The sequence below is a fragment of the Rutilus rutilus genome (assembly GCF_951802725.1).
Source record: "Rutilus rutilus genome assembly, chromosome: 17".
NCBI classification, from domain to species: domain Eukaryota; kingdom Metazoa; phylum Chordata; class Actinopteri; order Cypriniformes; family Leuciscidae; genus Rutilus; species Rutilus rutilus.
Genome location: NC_140230.1, coordinates 19,494,388 through 19,513,059, shown reverse-complemented (window position 1 = coordinate 19,513,059; position 18,672 = coordinate 19,494,388). Strand labels below are relative to the sequence as shown.

At 36.7% G+C, this 18,672-nt stretch overlaps 3 protein-coding genes across 3 annotated transcripts; all 3 read right to left on the bottom strand.

The window, feature by feature from the left end:
- Positions 1-2,574: 2,574 nt before the first annotated feature.
- s100w (S100 calcium binding protein W) lies at positions 2,575-4,474 on the bottom strand. The gene is made up of 4 exons (XM_084435308.1): positions 4,098-4,474; positions 3,674-3,718; positions 3,387-3,529; positions 2,575-3,012 (listed from the first exon to the last, which is right to left on the bottom strand). Exons 3-4 carry the CDS (start codon positions 3,525-3,527, stop codon positions 2,833-2,835), a joined length of 321 nt encoding a protein of 106 aa, XP_084291434.1. The 5' UTR covers positions 3,528-3,529; positions 3,674-3,718; positions 4,098-4,474; the 3' UTR covers positions 2,575-2,832.
- A 4,555-nt stretch (positions 4,475-9,029) lies between these two features.
- Positions 9,030-10,812, bottom strand: s100a10b (S100 calcium binding protein A10b). Its single transcript, XM_084435309.1, has 3 exons — positions 10,481-10,812; positions 9,790-9,939; positions 9,030-9,460 (listed from the first exon to the last, which is right to left on the bottom strand). Exons 2-3 carry the CDS (start codon positions 9,928-9,930, stop codon positions 9,293-9,295), a joined length of 309 nt encoding a protein of 102 aa, XP_084291435.1. The 5' UTR covers positions 9,931-9,939; positions 10,481-10,812; the 3' UTR covers positions 9,030-9,292.
- Positions 10,813-13,382: 2,570 nt separating this feature from the next.
- On the bottom strand, positions 13,383-18,491 carry krtcap2 (keratinocyte associated protein 2). The gene is made up of 5 exons (XM_084435307.1): positions 18,338-18,491; positions 17,182-17,336; positions 16,996-17,059; positions 16,317-16,383; positions 13,383-13,710 (listed from the first exon to the last, which is right to left on the bottom strand). The coding sequence occupies exons 1-5, from the start codon at positions 18,339-18,341 to the stop codon at positions 13,593-13,595; spliced, it is 408 nt and encodes a 135-aa protein (XP_084291433.1). The 5' UTR covers positions 18,342-18,491; the 3' UTR covers positions 13,383-13,592.
- Between the last annotated feature and the right edge of the window lie 181 nt (positions 18,492-18,672).

Below are 18,672 nucleotides of genomic sequence, written 5' to 3'. Positions count from 1 at the left end.
AGAGGATGACAGCATGTGTAAAAAGGAGGTGTGACAGAATCATTTGTGCCAAACAATGTTACAAAGCAATTATCCTATTAGAACAGGTTTGCATTCATGTTTGCATGGAGCAAGTAGGTCAACTGCCATAGAGTACAAGAGTACAAAAAGTCCAATTACAAGGAAAAAAAATATTTATTGCATTTAAACATTTTTATATACACTACAAAATGTATTTATTGATGAACTGAATTGAGTAAACTCAACTAAACTTGCAGCAGACCTCTGCACAGACCCCTATGGCCAGATTCGACTCCTCCCCAACATATGCCGGTGTGATATTTCCTAATCTTCAAGCAGAACGAACTGGATGGAATATTCTGAATGATACCAATCCACAATCTGACTTATGATGCAGCCTGGAATTAAACCACAGTATGTTGGTTAATTTGGCCAGATGAGAACTGGTCCCCCAATTGAACCTGCTTTTTACTCCATTTCTGTCACAGATGGAGTTTGGGTTCCTTGCCACTGTCACCTTTGGCTTGCTTAGTTGGGGACACTTAAAGGGTTGGTTGATTATGATTTCACTTTTCTAACTTTAGTTAGTGTGTAATGTTGCTGTTTGAGCATAAACAACATCTGCAAAATTACAATGCTCAAAGTTCAAAGCAAAGGGAGATATTTGCTTTTAAAGAAATGGCTTTTTAAGGACTACAACAAACGGCTGGTTGGGACCACACAACATTCCTCCCGGGTTAGTGACATCACCAACCCTAAAATTGACATAAACCCCGCCCCCGGAACACGATTTATAGATTATCAAGACAGAATATGCCAATCAATGACTAGAAGATAACTACACATAAGCTACATAAATTCATCAGCTGACCATTCAGAAACGTCCTGTTGCATTCTACAAGTTGCCACTTCTTCTTGGGTCTCTCCATCATTGTCTGAATCCGATTTGAACATAAAAGGCTAAAAGTTGTTGAAATTTTCAGTGCATGTCTGTGTGAGTGCAAACTGTTGAAGCTCCGCCCTCTGTGCTGGGAGCAGCAACTCGTTTGCATTTAAAGGAACAGACACAAAACGGTGCGTTTTTGCTCACCCTCAAAAATTGACAATTTTAACATGCTATATAAAAATATCTGTGGGGTATTTTGAGCTAAAACTTCACATACACACTCTGGGGACATCTGAGACTTATTTTACATCTTGTGAAAAGGGCATTATACCACCCCTTTAATATTCAGCAATATTTTAGTCTTGGATGCACTGACACTATTGGATAAGAACTGAGCTGGACGACAACATCACTGTTTTATATCTGAACTGAACTGTTTGTTTCCACATTTGATGATCTTTATTGACTGACCTGTCTTTTTAGGGCTCTTTTACAGCAGAATTGAACTCTGTTTTCATCACTCATTATTTTTCTGTTGAGGCCTGTGAAGATGCTTTGAAACAGTTTGTATTGTGTAAAGTGATATAGGCCTAAATTAAGGTGACTTGACCCTCATGTGTTGTTCGGGTCATTTTGACCCGGAGAAGATTTTCTTTTTCCCGAAAATACTAGGTAATGTTATCGCTTTGGACTGAAACTTAGTGACTGTTCACAAATGGTATAACTACTTCTGAAATGTTTTTTGACAATTTTCTTAATTTTTTAGGGGGGTTTTGTCACCTTGTTACACTTGTGGTGTTCCCGGACTACAATTATACAATTATAAATCACTTGTTATGCTATATTTTCACCCAATATTGGATTAAATCTTTTTGTCAACTTGTTCTCTTTCAATTAGGACTGGTTTTATATTTCTATTTGCATCTGATTAATCGTAGGCTTCATTTATTTGATAGTAGGCATCTTTTTGAGTAAAAAAAAAAACATTCTTTTTGAATAATTTTGGAAATATTAAAGAAAATCTAAAGAAAATTGGCACAAAATCACACTAGTCTACCCTTGAACCTGTGCATGTGTGGATACATGCATACAGTGGGTACGGAAAGTATTCAGACCCCCTTAAATGTTTCACTCTTTGTTATATTGCAGCCATTTGCTAAAATCATTTAAGTTCATTTTTGTTCCTCATTATTGTACACACAGCACCCCATATTGACAGAAAAACACAGAATTGTTGACATTTTTGCACATTTATTAAAAAAGAAAAACTGAAATATCACATGGTCCTAAGTATTCAGACCCTTTGCTGTGACACTCATATATATCAATTTCCAAAATGATTCAAAAATAATGTTTTTTTTACTCAAAAAATGAGATCCCTATTGTCAAATCTATTGTTCCCGTCTAAAGGGTAAAAACCATTAGACAGTAAAAGAAATGGACACATTTTTATACCCCCAAAATGTGATATAATGTAAATAAATAGTATAACTAATATAAAAATATTATTCCCCCCCCCAACATACACAAATAATTTAATATTAAAATATAACATGCACTCATTGATTTAAATAGTTATTTTGAGCAGATTTTAAAAATAATTAGCCTTCAAGATATAATAAATGCAATAATTGGTGTAATTATGTCATATAAAAAATAAATGAAGAGAAAAAAGTGAGAAGTACACGAGTGATCACAAGAGGGTTTTATTAGTGTCCACAGAACTATAAATTACACTTTTGCAAAATATCTATAAGTAATTACTGTTCGTTAGAGAGGACAAGCATTTTGCACAACTCTGTCATAACACCATTTTCTATTGTGCCATACTGTCTTACACCATATACAATTGTTGGCAACATTAAAAAGTACAGCGTGAGACACTGAGAGGTACTTTGGGACCTTATAGGAGGCATGTGAGAAAAGTGTGTGAAGGACGTGTGTGTTCACTTATCCTGACCCCCTCTGCCCCTCCCTCTGCTCTTTTCTTTGCCATGCTTCTTCATATAGTAGGCCCTGGCTAGACCAGAAATACACTGACTGAATTCACGGAAGTTCACTTCTCCATCATGGTTCTTATCCAGTTCTTCCATCACCTCCTTAATATTCTCTGGATCCACTTTATCCTGAGACAGACAGAGGGAGGAATGTCAATCCTGTTATTACTTACATACCACTCATAGCTCCAAAAAAAAAAAAAAAAAAAAATTTGATGAAGGGCATGAGTTTCTAAAAAGTATGTTAGCAAAAGGAATGAGAGCAGGAATGAAGAGCAGGAATATTTTCCATCATGGGTGTTACGACTTGTAAGTTACAAGAAGTAAATGCTTCTCATGCCAAGTTGCATAATAAGCCTTTACTGCACAGTAATTGCACAACTATTTTTGTAAACATGGTTTGATGTGTTGCAACATGTTGGAGGTGTTCACTTCTCCCAGCCAATGACTATCTTTCTCAAAACCGTCATCTTTTTTTTTCTATGCATCTCTCTCATTCTAACCTTAAATTCAGGACTGGTCAGTTGAGCTTTAATAAGCTGTCCGAGTTCAGCATTACTGAGCTGGGACTTCTTCTCATCTGTTCCTGCATACTCCTCAAACACCTCCACTATGGCCACGATGGCTTTCTCCAGCTTAGACATGTCTGTGAGAAAGAGATTCATGAAGTTCACTAATGCCAGTCAGAACCTCTTCATGCACATTTATCATCCTAAAGTCACCATAAAGAAGGTCTATGGCCAATGCAAAACAAACAACACAACACATTTATATTTGCTGCAAGACATACCCACAAAATGATGGTCTGCAACTCAGGAATGCAATTTAAGCGGCACTGTGAAAATACAAAGGGTCTGAATGAAATGAGATTTTGAAGAATGTTTTTGTCAGTACAATAATAGCCAGTGGGGTTCCAACGTTTCTTTATGTTGGATCCAATTGACTTTCATTGAACGGACAAAAATAATTGACATTTCAAAAATATCCTCTTCCGTGTTCCACAGAAGAAAGAATTTCATACAGGTTTGTACATGATGGTGAGTATGACAGAACTTGAATGATATATCCCTTTAAATAATACTTGAGTTAAATAACAAGAGTCATGCATTAAATCCATCATATGAACTGTTTCTAAAATCTTCTTCTGCCCTATTTTTATAACTCTATTTGCACTTTCTTTTTCTCTTTCTCTCTTCTTATTTTCTTGCACTTACCTCAGTGTTGTGGTTCCAGAGAAGTTATGCAGATGTTTTGTTGGAGTGAATCGTCTGCTGCTTTTAAAGCACAGATTTTATTTTCCATAGCACACACACGCACACACACAGCGACAGGAATGATTCATTCTTGTGCTATGTAGGATTCGTAGCACACCCAATCCAGTCTGATGAGTCTCATGCTTCGTAAAATAATACATGCTTATGTAATCTGTTACACTTTTTAGATTCAAATATGATATTCTGCTGTGTTTTACTATGGTTATGCAATTTGATTATAGTAAATAAACAAAAAAATGATTGGGGATTTCCCAAGTCAGACTGCATGGGGAATCTGAGTCACATAGGACATGAGTGACTCTTTCGCTCTCTCTTCTGGGTGTTGCCCATTGTCCTTCCTTCCACGTAGAAAATTGTGGAAGCCTGAACTAAATGGTCTCATGCACCCTGAACGCCATAGTTGCATGTTTTTTTTTCTGAAGTGACTGCATGCCCTTTCTTTAAACATTCTTTTAATAATGTTTCATCTTCAACATTTAGGAAAAAGCTGAAAGACTCATTGTGTAGCTATGACGTTGTTGGCTATATTTTCGTGGAGGCTTGAATCACAAGCTTCAAACGAAGCTTCATATTTGCAGTAAACAGAGACACACTTATCCTCTCTAAATCTAGTCTTCAGACATCAAAGAATGCCTGATATTTGCAAAATGGTCATTTTTAAAGGAGACTATATAATCTATATATTGTATATTATATACATAAATACTTTATCCACAGTACACAGAAACGCTAACAATAATGAAGCCATCTGCAGACAATAATGCATGCAATGGTGCACAAAACCATACTAGACAATGACTGCTCATCTTTATGCTCGGTTGTGGAGCAACAGAATTTCACTTAAGCTTTTCATACATGACATAAATACAAAGACACTGACTCATCATCCAGTGTCGTAATATAGTCTACTTTTTGGAGACCGAAGTAAACAGCCAGATAAACAGACACACCCTTTCTAATTAACTTAACCAAACATATTTATCATATATCTTCCATTATTTCTCATCACATAATCTTTTTTTATATGTGTGCAGAACATTACCAAGACGGTAACACTAACAGCAAAGTAAATGTCAGTGAATGTAAACCCCACCAAAGTCTTTACCTCTAACCTCTGAGAAAAACCTTTAGGCTGTGGAGTATTAAAAAGAAGGGTGTGTGCTTTTAAGTGTACTCTATTTAATTATCTTTTGTTCAGTGCAGGCTCTTCTACATTGCCAGGTAAGCATAACCTCAGGTGTTTTTATTGCACAAACACACCTAAGCAAATATGCACGCAAAAAAAGGAGCATTATAGGAGCCATTATATATGTATAGGTGCCATAGCCATGAGGATTTGACTCGAGAGATCATGAGCTCTACAGAAAAACTAGTTCACTCTTTATTTTAGTGACCGTGTGTAAGTTACAGTGACCTTGTTACATGTACTTACTGTAATAACAGTAAATTATGCATACATGAATAACATAAACTAACATTTTTATTCCAAACCCTAATAAGTTGAATTACTCAGTAGCTACTAAAATGTGTAATACACTGTAACACGTCTGTAACCAAAAATTATAATACTATAGGGGCCTAATTAAGTAAAAAAGAAAATAACAAAAACTAATTGCAAAAATATAATCATTGGTGTCACTTTATCTGACATAAAAATGTTGGAACACAAATGTGTTTATGTTATTTAGCACGTTAGTTTTAAAATAATCCATCATAGACATTCAGCAAAACAGCGGTATAAATGTAGCCTACCGACATGTTTGATCTTATCTGTGTAGGAAAAACAAAACAAAAGAGAATTGTTGGGTTACTTGTCTACAAGTAGGAGAGAAGAGGAAGAGCGAGTTGATGGAAGAACTCATGACGTGTGGAATACTGCTGACATCTAGTGATCAACTTCCTGAACTATAATAGACCATATTAAGAGCTGCGCCACGAATGAAAGCGAGGCTGTGATAGACTTACCGTGTTTTCAGTGGCATCCGCTGTAAGAAGCTGTATAAAGCTCTGAGGTCACTTATCATTTTACACAGCTAATATTGTCTGGGGACTTTTTTTTTTTTTTTTTTGGTCTACTGAATTTTTTTGGAAAGATAATGCTGTGTTTCGCCAGCAAAACAAACCAAAAACACAACACCAGTGCAACTCACTGAAGAGATGTAGGCTACGTCTATCCCTCACACAACCTTGCTTTCATTCCTGTTAAAAAACGAAGATGGCGCTGCTGTGAATAAGGTCTATATGGTCACATGACAGACATTAGACACTTTAATTCCGTTTTACAAGAAAAAGAAAAGAAAAGGAAAAAAAAGTGTCCTTGTACCATTCACTTTGTTTGTGCATCATGTAATATTATGTATTATATCAAGCATTATAAATATGTGCATAATAATGGTAATAATAATTGTAATTGTATTGATATACTGATTATACTGAAGATCTATGGTCTAGGTATTTTTGTATTTTAAGTCCAGACAAATCATACGGAGGAGAAAAAAAGAAAAAAAAACCCATGTTAGCACTGGCTCCCAATGACCTCATGTGGCTGACACACCCTTAAGAGTCATTCTGGTTGCAAGGCAACGCGACTGTTTACACGGATTTCAAACACGCCCACACATTGTCGGTGGAGGGGGGAGGGGGTAGCCTACATTTGAAAACCACCAAAGTTGTTTGAATCAACAGATCCTAAAATTATATTTTATTATGTAAAATTAATTCAGGTATATGTATCTACAATAAGCACCAGCTTGTAAGCACTCTCTACATGATGTCGAGTGAGCTTAAAAAAAAAAAAAAAACAGCGAGTAGCCTATAATGCTCCACAAATCACACAATAATGATAGACTCAAAAAAAAGAAAAAAAAAAGAGAACGATATTGAGATTCATGAATGTCATTACAGGGTTGCATTAAATATTGATATGCCTGTGGTTCAAAGTTAAATCTGTGTTTGGTGTTTGAATGTCTGATGTAAACAGAGGATTAAGTGAGGGCGGGATGATTATCTATTCAAAATTGAAAGCATTCAGAAACAACTTATTTACTTTTTCATATTCTTGGTCATATTGTAGTTTTAAAACTAATTTCAGGGCAATAAAATGTGTTTATTTAAATAGGCTATATCTTTATATATTTTAAATGTTTATATTGGGCAATGATGTATCATCTGATTTACGTATCAGACTGATGTATCAGGCATAAGTGGATTGGTAGAGACCTTTGTGATATCCCTCATTGTTACTGTGTTAGACAACGAGAATCCCATTATTTATGAAAATTTTAAAGGAAGCGTGGAGAGAAAATAAAGACAGTCTGTGACTGAATTGGCTGCTCTTTGAACATTCACAAAGTCACTGTTGAAGTCTGTGATTGACCCGGTTATGAAAATGGTGTTGCTCTTAAGGATTGGCATTTCTGTGTTGTGTTGTGTTTGTCGTGGAAATTCTTAATACAAATATACCTACTTAATCTGACTACTTCACCACGGACAATTTAAACAACTTCCAGTTGTTAAAAATAATAACCACAGTATCTCGAGGTAATTCCCTGAAGTAAGGTGACGGCGTCCCGTCAAGAAGCTACTATCGCTACCTCAATCACACATGAGCACACAGGTCTTTAGCATCTATATGCTCTCACCGTCCTTCTCAGGTGTACGCTGGTCTGACACAGGATCATTAATACTAACTCAGAGTATTACAGCCTCACCCCGAGGGCGGCTCTATAGTCTTCCAACACCATCACTGTTTCTGCGGTGGTCTTTTGACCGTAGAATCTTTAGTAGGCTACTTCTATTACTACCTCAATCACACATAGATGTTCTGTTGTTGTCTTTTGAGCGTAGAATCTGTTTCTCAGCTGCACAGCATATTCCTGACACGACTCCCAAGTTGCTCTTTGTAGAAATTAAGTTAAATTCTCGTCCGGGAGATCACTGGCCACAACAACCAAGTGAGTCTCCTGAATAGAAAGATACATGTATATTTAAATCATACAGTTGAGTAAAAATCAATCTCACTCAAGTCTTCTTCACTGTGAATTGTTCTGGTGATTGGTTTGTAATGATCTAAGCTAATCATATGACTATGTGTTAAGCATTTTTTGGTATATATGGCCTTTGACATGAGCATCCTTAGTCTGCATTTCTCTGTACATTTAATGTTGAAAATAACCATTACATAAAATATTTCTATCAAATGTTGTTGTTGTTGCTGTTGCTGTTATCATGCCATTTGTGTGTCTATTAGAGTTTCAGTCATTTCTGGGAGAGGCAAAGGTTGTTTGGTAGCTCTTCTGTCACCATGTTAAGCCATCAGAAAACAGAATGCAAAACAGAAACGTACATAAATATAACATTTTTAATAATTCTTTCAGGTAGCCTATACCTGTAGTGTTAATAAATTGCATTATCATCTCAAATGCCTACAGAAAGTATAACAGAGCTGACGAGTAATTTAATATTACAAGCCTTGTGCTTGTAAAGAGAATTTAATGCTGATAATATCTAATCAAATGTTTAAAATCATGGGAAAATGTGCATATGAAGGACAAAAATGGAACCCGTTTTGTAGAATTATCCTTATTATATAAATATTCATTCAAGCAAAAGTTCTCAGAGGCTTATGTCTGGAAAATATTCTATGTTAAGATTGTATTTGATACTCTCAAACTCAATCTAAGATGTTTTTAAGTTCCAATGTGTCTGCACCCTTAAGACAATCATAAAGAGCGGTTTGCATTTTCTTTTGAAATTGTCTCCAAAAGTCTCATCAGAATAACGTCTGATGTGATATCTTAATAATTTTGCAGAGTATTTTGGAGTCAAGCCCTGAACAGTATGGAGGCAAAAAAAAAAAAAAAAAAAAAAAACTGGAAAATCATTGAGTGTTTATTTCCATGGTGGAACCTACAGGACTTTTGAGAATACATTTTGTGCCCAATGCTGACACTTATAAAAACTTAAAGTAAATTTGAACATCACTGGACAAAACTGACAAAACATCATCTTTTGCAAAACATACATACATTGTAACTGTAGTAACAACTTCAAGGCATGTGGCTAATAGTGAAAAACATTAACAAAATGACGAAAAAGAAAAACAGACATTCTTTTTTGCCCTCATGTTTGGCTATTTAATTCTTTTTGACACAAGTTGCCTGCTTTTGCGTCTGGTAGATCTGTTCACAGGCAATGGAGAGGCCCACCACAAGAGACACAAACTCTTCAAAATTCACTTCTCCGTCTCCATTAGAGTCCAGATCCTTCATAATCCTGTCAATGGCAGCAGGGTCCTTCTGACTCTGGGAGAAACAAAAGATACATGTTTGCAATATAATAGAATTGGAAGTAGCTTTCCACAGATTATGGAAAAAGAGTTAAATTATGAAGAAGATCTGAATGATTCGGTATGGATATCAGAGGCCCCTTGCTCAGGGCGTTAGGCTAGCCGTCACGGCCGCACTTGAGGGGAACGGACCAGAGGGTGGCTTCCACTACCTTGCACTGGGTCCCGCCCCATGCTTGGTACGGCCCTGCCCGTGCTATACCATTAGAGGGCCCTGATCATCACAGGGCCCAAGCCTATGTTTAAAGTTGTCCCGCCTTGGGTGTGATAGATGGAAATTTGTACCTTCAGAAAGCTAGACAGCTCTTTCTCCATCAGCAGTTTGAGCTCTTTGCGACTCAGGGATGCTTTGCTACCCTCTGTGTCAGCATAACGGTGAAACACCGTGATCAGAGTCTCCATTGCTCTCTCAAGATCAGACGGCATTTTGACTGTCTACAGTGAGAGAAAATGTATTAGTTTTTGTGTCTCATCCCTTAATCAAACTGCATATTGTGCAAACGGCCACTGTTCTCCTCCCATTGGGCAGATTGGGAAACAGAAGTGGATTTTTCCATTTGGAAATAAGCCAAAGTGTGAGTAATGCCCACCAGATGTCATGCCAAATAGTTGCATTTAAAAAAAGAGGCATTTATTATTAGAAGGCCTATATCCTGATGCAATTGTTTAAAGTATTTCAGAATTAATAAGTTATTTTAATGTTTAGATTACGTAGCCTAAGTGACACTGATGGCCATAAAATCTGTGCATACACGCATAGGCTACACACACACACACACACCATTTAAAAAGTGCAGTTCGTATTTCAAAGTTATGTATTACTATCACTTTACAAGTAGAGAAATCTTACAACACTAAAGTAAAAACTTTTAAAAAACCGCTATCAGTCGGTAACTAAGTAAAACAATGTTGTAGGCTACTATGCCTTTATTTAAATGTCAAATTGTTCCAGAATAGTAAAAGTTTGCGTACTTACGGTGATAAAAGGCAGAGCGTCACCTGAAGAGATGAAAGAATGTACTGAATGTCCTGTGCAAGAGTTGGTCAAGCAGAGCAGGAATTTATACCGGGGCTCCGCCCGAATGATGAGTGTGAGGTTGGGTGGGAACTGTAGCCTAAATGTTAACTGTTTAGGGCTTAACGTTACAGAAAACGCTGACGGGTTTACAGTACAAACGCGAATGAATGTAAGCACGAGTATGTAAATGAATTTAACAGTGGTGCTGTTACAGATTTATGAACGAGGAATTCCACTCCAATCAACTCTGCTGGAACAAAACACACCTTAAATATGTCACGCGTGAAACCAGTTAGACCATCGTAAACCAGCTAAAACCAGCAAACCACCCTTGTGAAAAAGAAGTGTGCTTAGCCTACTTGTAGCGTAGCCTACTTCAAATCTTATATTTTAAAATGTACCTGCAGATAATATTATATTATTAAAATAAAAGGCCACTTAAACGTAGGCTACTTAAAGAGAGTATACTTTCATGACTGTGTACACTGCACTTTGAAATAATTGAAAATCAAACGTTTTTTTTTATTTAAGGTAGCCTACATTTTCATTTATTGTTGCAAAAACATTTTTTTTTTATCTTTTGTAGTGCTTTAAAGTATTCTTAGTTGATTTTATGATTTTTCTTTCTTTCTTGATTATGATTTTAACTGTAGTGTTTTTTTTATTGTTTCATCATTACAAATGTGTGATTAAAAATGCATGTAAATTCCACAATGCTATGTGTACATCATATTTAAATGACAATATAATTATATTACATATAGAGATGTATGCAAGTCCTATAAGTGCCTCAAAAAAGCATTCTTAAGTGAAACTAATTTTATTTAATATAAATGTAATAATACATTTTCACTTAATTTCAAATAACAAAACATTACATTCAGTTTGCACTTCAGTATATTCCTTTATTTCCATAATCTTTTAAAAAGTATGCTAAGGTGTACTCCTTTTTCACAAGGACAGATTGTTTTTAAGCAGAAAAACACTGTTGCCATCACTATTGCATTTTGCACCAGTGGAATTTTTTATATATATGTGTGTGTGTGTATATATGTGCTACTTTATGGTCAGTGCATTCCTTTGCATGTTGAACGAATGTTCAGTATGGGTCAGTATGTTTTCACAAGGAGGATCAGCCCTTAAATTCCTATCCACCATTTCCTAAGTGTGTGACTCAAAACTTTCACAATGCTTCTCGTCTGACACAACACAACATGTCTGACTCTCCACTTTGAACAAATGTTAGAAGAGGATACTTGGCAGGGCATTATTTTTAAGGGAAGGGCCGGCGCTTTTGGCAAAGATATGGCCTGTTTCAATCTGCACAGTAGGCATGAAGGGATGTCTCTACCCAGCACACAGGAAGTACCTTTAAAGGGGTAGTTCACCCAAAAAAGACATTTTGGTCATCATGTACTCACCCTTAAGTTGTTCCAAACCTGTATGAATTTATTTCTTCTGCTGAATGTCTGCAACCAAACAGTTGAGGAGCCCCATTGACTTCCATAATATTTTTTCCCATAAGTCAATGGGGTCCATCAACTGTGTGGTTACCCATATTCTTCTAAATATCTTCTTTTGTGTTCAGCAGAAGAAAGAAATTCATACAGGTTTGGAACAACTTGAAGGTGAGTAAATGATGATAGAATTGTCATCTTTGGGTGAAATATCAGAAACTAAATTGAATCTTTATTAGTATAGGACATGAGAAAAGGGGAAGAGAGAGAACGGTCATGAGTGGATGACACATGGTGTTTTGAGTAAGCACGACTGTTTTTGTCATAGTAACCATTGTTGAATCCTTTGTACATCTCTGGAGATTTTTTGCCACTACAATTCTCTCGTTACATTCCTTTCAAGCTAGGACATGATGTTTTTTTTTAAGTGGTCTAACTGGCAGTTTTTTCCCACAAAGGGCTAAAACAGATAAACATCTATGCATTAATGCTATAAAGAAGCAACATGAGGGTGAAAAAACATTAACTTTCACAACTACAGCATTGGTCTGTCCAGAAAAGACATGAATTGATATGGAAAATAACTAAACTGAACAAATGGGCTTCCACTAGTTTTTTGTCCTTCTGAATATTCAATGCTTATGTTTACATAGCCTGGGAGAACCATTTTGGCAGATCACAGCAGTACCACAACTAGGCTATCTGGTTTTAATTTGAAATGCATTACAAATATTTGGGTGAGCTTCAACTGTGGTAGAGTCACATACTTTTAATTCCATGCTAATTTGAAGCTTATCTGCGGTTTGAGCTTTAAGGACTGAGTAGGTTAAATGAAGTCGAAAGATGACAATGAATGAGTTTTTTGTGCGGGGTCAGTAGCAGGACTGACTGAGTCAGCTGAGAGTCCCAGGATGCAATGTGAGGCCTTAGGCAGGAAACCAGCACTGTTTAGCATACATAAAGGGTGGAGGACACTGAAATCACTTGGCAGGTTAGTCATCTGGAGTCTAACAACTCACTACAATAATAATTATTCCTAAATCAACTGCAGTTTTCATATTGTCTGTTACAGAAAATTCACAATGAAAAATTTCTTCCAAATTGTGATGTACAGTGACGTTTATGCTGGGGACTTAGTTTGATCCATCAGTGGTTGACTGAATGAACTGATTGTGAGCTTGACAACAAATGTAAGAAAACGGCAGGTTAAAGTGGACTTGATGACTGGAAAAGTCCAGCATACGTTATTAGGGCGAAGTCTGCCGTTTCACCGGAAAAAAATACAAGGTACATATGCATTAATGAATCATTCAAAATAAGATCATTAGGATGCCTTTAAAAATAATTTTCATATTGTGCCGACAATAACAGGAAAACAAGAGTAGCTCTCTGAGGGGCCATGATTCTTTTATCAACTTTTAATAACAAACCCCTTAAACAAAAACAATTTTGTAAACAGAACCAAAAACCACACATCTATGACTGGTATGACAATGTGTTTAGTTATTTTTCAGTGTGGATGGAATGGATAAAAAAAAAGTCTGCTGTTGGCAAACGCATCAGATTTTGTAGCTTTAGCATACAACGGTGTGGTGGCTGATGTCATAAGTGCTTCAGTTCTTCCTTTTGCCCTTGCTGGTGAGTTTGGCAGGAGCTGGAGCAGGTGCTGCCTGGTAAAGAGCTGCTGACACTTTGTTGATGTAGTACAGTGCGATGACAGAGAAGATCAGGCTATATTGGAGAGAACAGAGAAAGAAAGAACAAATTAACAGTGTTGAATGAGTTATATTTGACCAATTCGACAGGTAGCCTATAAAAGTCAAGTGGGTTGTCAAAAATGTTTTGTTTGTTTTTAAAAACTGTGGGATGAGTCACGTTTTTTATGTGGTAATCGATTACCACAACAAGAGGAGCTCACACACATAATAGTCGAAGATTTCTTACAAAAAATACTTTAGAGGCAAAATGCAAAGTCCAAACGTTTTAGATTCACAACATCATCAGTGCCGTAATGGACAATAGTGCACCTGATTTTTTATATATATACAGTGGGTACGGAAAGTATTCAGACCCCCTTAAATTTTTCACTCTGTTATATTGCAGCCATTTGCTAAAATCATTTAAGGTCATTTTTTTCCCTCACTATTTTCTGCTGCACTTAAGGTTCCTAAGAGCACAGTGGCCTCCATAATCCTTAAATGGAAGACGTTTGGGACGACCAGAACCCTTCCTAGAGCTGGCCGTCCGGCCAAACTGAGCTATCGGGGGAGAAGAGCCTTGGTGAGAGAGGTAAAGAAGAACCCAAAGATCACTGTGGCTGAGCTCCAGAGATGCAGTCGGGAGATGGGAGAAAGTTGTAGTAAGTCAACCATCACTGCAGCCATCCACCAGTCGGGGCTTTATGGCAGAGTGGCCCGACGGAAGCCTCTCCTCAGTGCAAGACACATGAAAGCACACCTGAAGGACTCCAAGATGGTGATAAATAAGATTCTCTGGTCTGATGAGACCAAGATAGAACTTTTTGGCCTTAATTCTAAGCGGTATGTGTGGAGAAAACCAGGCACTGCTCATCACCTGTCCAATACAGTCTCAACAGTGAAGCATGGTGGTGGCAGCATCATGCTGTGGGGGTGTTTTTCAGCTGCAGGGACAGGACGACTGGTTGCAATCGAGGGAAAGATGAATGCGGCCAAGTAAAGGGATATCCTGGACGAAAACCTTCTCCAGAGTGCTCTGGACCTCAGACATATATATAATGTTTGTTTGTGTGTCTTGTGAAAGTATTCAATCCCCTTCATTTTTTTATATTTTTATATTTTCCACATGAATCTACACTCCATACACCATAATGACAAGGCAAAAAACTGATTTGTGACAACTTAAACCTTAACTGCAAATAATTACATTGCATAAGTATTCATACCCTTTTCTGGGACACTTGGAATTTAGCTCAGGAGCATTCAAATTGCGCTTGTAGATGTTAACCTATGGCAAATTCAATTGAATGGGTATGATTTGGAAAGGCACACACCTTTCAATAAAAGGTCTACCAGCTGAAAATGCAAAATCGGAGCAAAAACCAAGCCATGAGGTCAAAAGAACTGCCTGTAGAGCTCAGAGACAGGATTGTGTCAAGACATAGATCTGGGGAAGGAAGACTACAAAAAAAAAATCTGCTCCATTGAAGGTTCACAAAAGCATGTAACCTCCATAATCCTTAATAGAAGAAGTTTGAAACAACCAGGAGTCAGGAGTTCTAGAGCTGGCCTCTTTGCCAAAATTAATGAAGAAGGCCGGGCCTTTATAAGAGTGGTGACCATAGCTTCATGATCATATATGGAGATGGGAGAAATCTACAGAAGGACAAACATCACTGCAACACTCCACCGATCTGGGCTTTATGGCAGATATGAGTGGCCAGACTCAATCCTCTCCTCAGTAAAGACACATAAGAAAACACTTTTTTTCTCAGACTGTGAGAAACAATATTCTCTGGTCTAATGAACCTCAGTTCCAAGCCTCATGTATGGAGAAAAACAGGCACCGCTCATCACCTGCACAATACCATCCCAACCATAAAGTGTGGTGGTAGCAGCATCATGATGTTGGGGTGTTTTCTTCAGTGGCAAGGACTAAGGGACTCGTCAGGGTAGAAGCAAAGATCAACACCGCAAAATATAGAGTTAGCCTTAATGAAAACCTGGTCCAAAGCATTCAGAACTTCGGACTGGGCAGAAGGTTCACGTTCCAAAAGGACAATGACCCCAAGCACACAGCAAAGACAATGCAAGTGTGGCTTATGGACAACTCTGTGAGGGTCCTTGAGTGGCCCAGCCAGAGGTTGGGCTTGAACCCAATCGAACATCTCTGGAGAAACCTGAAAATGTCTGTTTTGTCAGCCCCCATCCTACCTGACAGAGCTTGGGAGGATCTGAGGAGAAGAATGGCAGAAAATTGCCAAATGCAAAGCTTGTCACATCTTACCCAAAAAGACTTGAGGCTGTAAAGATGCTTTAACTAAGTACTGAGTTAAGGGTTTAAATACTTGTGCAATGTACTTCTTTTCAGTTTAAATTATGCAGAAATTATACAAGAAAATTATATAATTACATAAATATATATATTAAATAAATACATAAACAATGAAATGATTCAATTCATTTCATATTTTATAATTACACAAAATAATAATACAAGTTTTCATGATCATCAAGAATATAGTGCAACATTATCCAAAACAACATAATATGATTATTATATTTATGAGGAATAAACCCAGCAAAAAAGAAAAAGAAAACCAAAGTCAAAAACTTTTAAACGTTTTAAAAGTAACTCACCACGTTGTCACGCACACACGATGCACCAAACCAGACGCAAACAGAGAGAGGCACAGGCACACGAGAACTGAGACAAAGATTTTTCAGGTAAGTACATATATTAATTCTTCATTAAAATCATTCAGATTTTAATTCAATCTGATTACATTTGTCTATCAAAATGTTTATTTGTACATTGTTAAAATGTCATTATTAAAATCGTCTGGTTAAATATACACTGCTGTAAGTTTGTGATTTAGATTGAAACATTATTACAGTTTCAAAATAACTGTTTTGTTAATTTAATATATATATATATATATATATATATTTATTTATGTCATTTATTCCTGTGATGGCAAAGCAGGAATCATTACTCCAGTCTTCAGTGTCACATGATCCAACAAATCATTCTAATATGCTGATTTGCTGCTCAATACACATTTCTTATTATTATCAATGTAGATAACAGTTGTGCTTTTGTGGTAACTGTGACTTTTCAGTATTCTTTGATGAATAGAAAGTTCAAAAGGACAGTACGGTCTTTACTGTAAAGAAGTCTTTACTGTCACTTTTAAATCATTTAATGCATCCTTGCTGAAAAAAAGCTTTTTAACTTTTTAATGGTAAGTGTTTCTTCATTCATTTGAACTTTATGCAAGTGAGGAGGAGGATACACCAGACAAATAGCAGCACTTACTCTCTGGGAAGATTTTGGCTTGGAAGCCTTTCCCGAAGACAAGGTTCTCCAGGTTATTGAAAGCCTGTAATTGCAGGTTAAGAACTAACACCGAAAACAGATAAGCCAACTGAGCAAAAACTTAACATGAAGCCTTAAGGTTAGACAAACTACTACTGTATGCATGACAGAGCAGCAGAAGGATACTGTAAGAGAGCAGACAAACAGCACAGACCCCAGGAAGCCCCCCAGGATGGTCAGCCACTCTGAAGAGCCCAGCTGCCGACTGAACATCTGCATTCCTGCAAACACCAGCACGGACAGCAGACTGGACAACACCAGGGATGTACTTGTGTTCACCGCTATAACAACAGAGAAAGAGAGAGAGAGAGAGAGAGAGACCAAGGGCAAGCAAAAGACAAAGTGTGAGTGTGTGGAAACATCAGTCTAAAAATCAAAGAATAATATGCCCAGTAATAGCACTAATACTATTACTTTATTATTTATTAGTCAGTATTCTGTATTATACTGATAAATAATATTATTTAAAACTTGTCAAATTCTCGCAAGCGAAAAAAAAAATCCTTCTCTGAGATGAATTTGAATTGAATATATTAAGAAAGAATTAAGAACATGTATGCGTACAGTTCTTGACAGATTAGTCTATTTTGGTTCCGCGACGGGCTAGTGTTCATTACGGAAGAATTAATTTGGGAACGAAGGAAGACTCAGATTGATAAACATTTTGTCATCTATTGATTTACAGACAAGAAACGTCAAATTACGTAGAGAAAGGCAAAAAAGCATAAACGTAAAGGGAAAAGCGTACTATAGATCTATTATGAAGCAGGTAAATGTGCAAGAATTTGGACACGTCAGTGTACGCTCTTTAAAACGTTCCGTGTGGAAACAATCAGAGAGGCTACAATTTTTCATTTAAGTTACTGTTTTGCTTTTTTTTTTTTTTTTAATAGTAAGCGCACACTGAATTAAGTTATTGTTATTCTTCTTCCTTCGTCTTTTCTAAGAATACTATGCCGATGACAATTGAAAACATATGAAATGTTTAGCAATGGTTAGCGGTGAGCTAAACACCATTCATACTGTACATTTTTGCTTTTGCTTTGTTCGAAACACAAAGGGATGAAAAAACCCCAATTCAACTTATTGTTAATGTTCACAAAGCGATTTAAATGAGGAGCTGCAGCAGGCTCCTATTTTGCGTTTCAATGCTACAAACTTTTAACGAGACCACCCGTGTAACGTTACTATATGTCCCTTTTTATGATCATGCGTGCAAAATAACAGACAGAACAGCTCAAATTTTAACGTTTGAAATAGTTAATGTAAAAGCTAAGCTCACCCATATTGGACAGCAATAAGGTAAAGACAGGTTTAACTCCTCTCTGTTCAGTCTCGGGACCAGCAGGGCAAAGATGACGCGCTGCTAACGTCTAAAAACTGTGCCAAGTGCAAATTCCCCTGCACTAACCCTATAGCTCCATCTAGCGGACAGAAGCGTGCAGCACATTCATCGACAATAATTATATTATATTATATTATATTATATTATATTATATTATATTATATTATATTATATTATATTATATTATATTATATTATATTATATTATATTATATTATATTATATCCATCTTTCTACCGTAGACTGTAAAAACCACCCAAGCGGCTCTCATGC

Bases quoted from the DNA above. Each gene is read 5' to 3' on its own strand.
- s100w (XM_084435308.1), bottom strand. From the start codon at position 3,527: ATGTCTAAGCTGGAGAAAGCCATCGTGGCCATAGTGGAGGTGTTTGAG. The intron at 3,013-3,386 runs GTTAGAATGAGA...TGTCTGTCTCAG, and splicing joins TGACCAGTCCTGAATTTAAG to GATAAAGTGGATCCAGAGAA.
- s100a10b (XM_084435309.1), bottom strand. From the start codon at position 9,930: ATGCCGTCTGATCTTGAGAGAGCAATGGAGACTCTGATCACGGTGTTT. The intron at 9,461-9,789 runs GTACAAATTTCC...TGTTTCTCCCAG, and splicing joins AGCTGTCTAGCTTTCTGAAG to AGTCAGAAGGACCCTGCTGC.
- krtcap2 (XM_084435307.1), bottom strand. The intron at 17,060-17,181 runs GTATCCTTCTGC...CTGCAATTACAG, and splicing joins TGTTTGTCTGCTCTCTTACA to GCTTTCAATAACCTGGAGAA. The intron at 16,384-16,995 runs GTAAGTGCTGCT...TCTTTGTCTCAG, and splicing joins AGCCAAAATCTTCCCAGAGA to TTCTCGTGTGCCTGTGCCTC.